The sequence below is a fragment of the Osmerus mordax genome, chromosome 6 (assembly GCF_038355195.1).
Source record: "Osmerus mordax isolate fOsmMor3 chromosome 6, fOsmMor3.pri, whole genome shotgun sequence".
Lineage (NCBI taxonomy): Eukaryota > Metazoa > Chordata > Actinopteri > Osmeriformes > Osmeridae > Osmerus > Osmerus mordax.
Genome location: NC_090055.1, coordinates 2,646,750 through 2,649,967, shown reverse-complemented (window position 1 = coordinate 2,649,967; position 3,218 = coordinate 2,646,750). Strand labels below are relative to the sequence as shown.

At 50.9% G+C, this 3,218-nt stretch overlaps 1 protein-coding gene across 1 annotated transcript in view; it reads right to left on the bottom strand.

The window, feature by feature from the left end:
- ddr1 (discoidin domain receptor tyrosine kinase 1) overlaps positions 1 to 1,071 on the bottom strand; it is a 16,841-nt gene extending 15,770 nt beyond the window's left edge. The window contains 2 exon segments of the mRNA XM_067237354.1: positions 432 to 471; positions 927 to 1,071. Coding sequence (XP_067093455.1) covers positions 432 to 471; positions 927 to 1,020 — 134 coding nt within the window. The 5' untranslated portion in view covers positions 1,021 to 1,071.
- Positions 1,072 to 3,218: the final 2,147 nt, after the last annotated feature.

Genomic DNA, 3,218 nt, shown 5'->3' with positions numbered 1-3,218 from the left:
GGATAAAAGCGTCTGCTAAATGAATAAATGTAAATGTAAACAACAGTTTGCCACATATAACATTCATACTATGTCATGCATGCTATGTCATCCTTATAAGCTTATTTTTTTATGCATATATATAAGCATCTTATTTTGTTATGTAGTTATAGTAAAACGGAACAATTGACCAATTACTATCACAATGCAGAAGTTCCATTTCCAATCTCATATTTGACTTATAAAAACTGTCACTATATCCCTACTAAATCACTTTTAAAATTACATTTAAAAAGTGTCAAATTTTGATGAAAACATTATGTAGCTTACAAACTTATCTTAGTATATATAAATAATTCATGGGTGCACATGCACTAGCGCGGGAGTGTGTTAACACGCGCACACGCACGCTCGCGAGCGTGTATCTATGATTGCCGGTTCGAGGCTTGTACGGTAAGGACTGGGAGCGTTCTCCGTTGCTCCAGCACTCTCCTGTTACACACGACCAGCCACGGAGCCACGGGATGGAACAGGATATCCTGCTGATAGGTGATGGAGAGACTTATCGCACCGATCTAAGAATGTGATGAGAATGTGTGCGGGGAGCAGACAGACGGGGGAGGGGAGGGGGGGGGGGGAGACGCCGGGTGGAGGGGGGGGGGGTAGGAGACGCCGGGGGGGGGTGGGTAGGAGACATGGGAGCAGAAGGGCAATAGATGCCTTCGTTTTTGCCCTCGTCTGAGAATGTAATCCTTTTCATTTCATGTTTCACCCAAAGGGGAGACACCTTATGTTCCTCTGACGTTTATTTATTTCATCACTTGTATTACCCGAGGGGAAAACCATATGTTTCCAAAATGCTTGTTTGTATTCGTATATTTAACAGAATGTGCAACGTCATTTCTAGTCATGGGTTACTGATTTTGTTGTCTGTGGTTGTGTCTCACCTGGGTTAAAGTGCCACTCGTGATCTTCTGCACACGACAGAGCCACCAGGACCGTGACGAGGACAGGCAGCAGGGGCAGCTGTGGCACGGCCATGGCAGCAACACCACACCTGATTACCTGTCGGAGACACGCGGAAGACCACAGGCATACCTGCCACAGAGGAGAGAGAGGGGGGGGGGAGAGAGAGAGAGAGAGAGAGAGAGAGAGAGAGAGAGAGAAGAGAGAGAGAGAAGAGAGAGAGGAGAGAGAGAGAGAGAGAGAGAGAGAGGGAGGGGAGAGAGAGGGGGTGGGGGAGAGAGGAAAACGAGAAGGGGGGATTAAAAGATTACAAACTGCATGAAAGACTGCCTTTCACAGACCGGGTGATGTACACTGTGGATGGCTTTACATCTAAATGTCAGCCCAGTCGAGATACAGTAGCTCTGCCAGAGATTTAAAGTTTCACAACCCTCTCTTATCCTGGTGAACGTTAACCCAACACCACCAGCAGTAACGATGCTGGCCAAATCCCCAGGATTACCCCAGGGTGTGAGCACGCCTGTGGGGGATCACCTTCACAGCGACAGCCTGGGGTTATGGAGGTCACCAGCACGGCCTCCCTGAATGACAATAACCCCACCAGTCAATCACATACCGCTGGACTGATGTGTCCCATTCATGACATGTCATTCCAGACAGGAGACACAGAGAAGAGGAGCTGGGGCTTTGGTGGGTGGTGAGGAGGGGGGGGAGGGGGGGGAGGGAAGAGGGGGGAGGGAGGGGGGGAGGGAGGGGGGGTATGACCTTGATATGGCCAATTCAAGATCTCCCGTTTCCCAACAAATGAATCATATTTGAATTGTGTCAAATCACGTACAAATAGCTTCAAAACAACGTCTAGGTTTCTGATAAATGTCCACCCTATAAATAGCCACCTAAAACAATGTCTGGAAGCACTTCCAAGACACCCTCCAGAAACCAACCTAAGACGGACAGCAGAACAGAGCCAGGTCCTTATCAGAGGACTAGAACCTGGTACCACGGCAGATAGCTGTATTTTAAATGTCATCCTCTCATACTTAGCCGGGCAGCTGTAATTACCTCCCGGAACATTCTATTCTTTTCGGCATAAGAGATGCAATTAGCGAGGTGGAGACAATGTGAGTGACGGGCTGCTCTCCACAGCTACTGATTGACTTAAACACAGCGCCCTGTCTTGTTTATGACACACAGGTTTACAACGGACAGAGGTATTGTGCGGAATGCTGGACGGAAAAAGTGTCGAAGAAAAGGGAGGAGAAAGAGCACGTAAAAAGGAGAGAATAGAGCTATAGATCTATAGCCATACAGCCATGAAGATGGACGCTAGGCTGCTAGCTCCCTCGCGGTTCCAGCATTGCGAAACAACATTCACAGCTGGCGCACCATATAATATTACCTGAATATCACAACTATGTCCTGTGTAACTAGTCTTGTTTCAATGGGTGGGCTCTGGTAGGTTTCCACGGAGACAGAAAGGGCTTGTCCAGTGGCTCAGTTTAGTGGTTTGTGTGTGTGTGTGTGTGGTGTGTGTATAGAGGGAAACCTAATGACACTGGTGGCGAGGGGGGAGAGACAGCTGGTAGAGGAGAGGCTGGGGGAGAGAAGGGGAGAGAGGTAGAGGGCAGCCTGTGCTCCCTGCAGACCCTGTGTATTCTGCTCATCTCTGACTACAGTGGCATAGACCGACAGCTGACACACAGCTGTGGTGACACGGAGGGGGGGGGGGAACGTGAGGAGAGAGGGCAGGAGAGGGGGCAGGAGAGGGGGCAGGAGAGAGGGCAGGAGAGGGGGCAGGAGAGAGGACAGGAGAGGGGGCAGGAGAGAGGGCAGGAGAGAGAGCAGGAGAGAGGACAGGAGAGAGGGCAGGAGAGAGGACAGGAGAGAGGACAGGAGAGAGGACAGGAGAGAGGGCAGGAGAGAGGGCAGGAGAGAGAGCAGAGAGAGACAGGAGAGAGGGCAGGAGAGAGGGCAGGAGAGAGGGCAGGAGAGAGGACAGGAGAGAGGACAGGAGGAGAGGGCAGGAGAGAGGGCAGGAGAGAGGACAGGAGAGAGGGCATGGAGAGAGGGCAGGGAGAGAGGACAGGGCACACATGGAAAAAGAGCAAGAAGAAAGGGGCTGACACAGGCATGGAGAGACCGAGAGGAGGATGGAACGAGGGAACAGTCTGGATGACAGGGTGCGTGTGTGTGGGTGTGTGTGTGTGTGGGGGTGGAGGGTCGGAGCTGATGAAGAGAGGGTGAATTATGGAGTGTGTGTGTGTGTGTCACAG